This window comes from Pan troglodytes, chromosome 4, assembly GCF_028858775.2.
Source record: "Pan troglodytes isolate AG18354 chromosome 4, NHGRI_mPanTro3-v2.0_pri, whole genome shotgun sequence".
Classification (NCBI taxonomy): domain Eukaryota; kingdom Metazoa; phylum Chordata; class Mammalia; order Primates; family Hominidae; genus Pan; species Pan troglodytes.
The window spans coordinates 169681554-169682717 of record NC_072402.2 but is presented as its reverse complement, the minus strand read 5'-3'; the positions used below and the strand labels follow the sequence as shown (position 1 = coordinate 169682717).

The 1164-nt window shown below is 49.7% G+C and overlaps 1 protein-coding gene across 1 annotated transcript; it reads left to right on the top strand.

The window, feature by feature from the left end:
- Positions 1-354: 354 nt before the first annotated feature.
- LOC100613604 (large ribosomal subunit protein P1-like) lies at positions 355-797 on the top strand. The gene has a single exon (XM_054684773.2). It carries the CDS (start codon positions 413-415, stop codon positions 719-721), a length of 309 nt encoding a protein of 102 aa, XP_054540748.1. The 5' UTR covers positions 355-412; the 3' UTR covers positions 722-797.
- Positions 798-1164: the final 367 nt, after the last annotated feature.

The following is a 1164-nucleotide window of genomic DNA, read 5'->3' as shown; positions in this document are numbered from 1 at the left end:
GGCCCAGTGCGGTGGCTCACACCTGTAATCCCAGCACTTTGGGAGGCTGAGGTGGGTGGATCACCTGAGGTGGGGAATTCGAAACCAGCCTGACCAACATGGAGAAACCCTGTCTCTACTAAAAACACAAAAAATTAGCCGGCATGGTGGTGCATGCCTGTAATCCCAGCTACTTGGGAGGCTGAGGTAGGAGAATGGCTTAAACCCGGGAGGTGGAGGTTGTGGCGAGCAGAGATCGTGCCATTGCACTCCAGCCTGGGCAACCAGAGCGAAATTCTGTCTCAAAAAACAAAACAAAACAAAACAAAACACACAACACCTCCTTTCTCCAGCTGTGGCCAAGGTGCTCAGTCTTTCTGAGGAAGCTAAGGCTGTGTTGGGGTGAGGCCCTCACTTCATCTGGTGACCAGCAATGTGCCAGCAGGGCCCACTCCACACTTGTGGCATTATGGCTTCTGTCTCCAAGCTCAGCTGCATCATCTACCTGGACCTCATGCTGCACAATGATGATGAGGTGACCATCACAGAGCATAAGACCAAGGCGCTCAGGAAAGCAGCTGGTGTAAATGTGGAACGTTTTTCGCCTGGCTTGTTGGCAAAGGCCCAGGCCAATGTCAACATCGGGAGCCTCATCTGCAATGCAGGGGCTGGAGGACCTGCTCTAGGAGGTGGTACTGCACCTGTAGGAGGTCCTGCCCCCTGCACCACTGCTGAGAAGTAAGTGGAAGCAAAGAGAATCTGAGGCGTCTGATGAGGACACGGGCTTTGGTCTTTTTGATGAAATCTCTTTTGTAATATGAACCCAAAAGTATCTAAGACAGGTCTCAATCAATTTTACATAGCATTTACATTGTATTAGGTGTTACAGTATAGGTAATCTACAGATGATTTAAAGTGTATGGGGGATGTGCATAGGTTATATGTACATACTGTGCCCTTTTATATAAGGGACTTGAGCATCTGAGGGTTTTAGTATCTGTGGGGATCCTGGAACCAATCCGCAGATACCAAGGGAAGACTTTATTCTTTTTTTTTTTTTGGAGACGGAGTCTTGCAGTGGCATAATCTCGGCTCACTGCAACCCCTGCTTCCCAGGTTCAAGTGATTCTCCTGCCTCAGTCTCCTGAGTAGCTGAGATTACAGGCACCTGCCGCCACGCCCAGC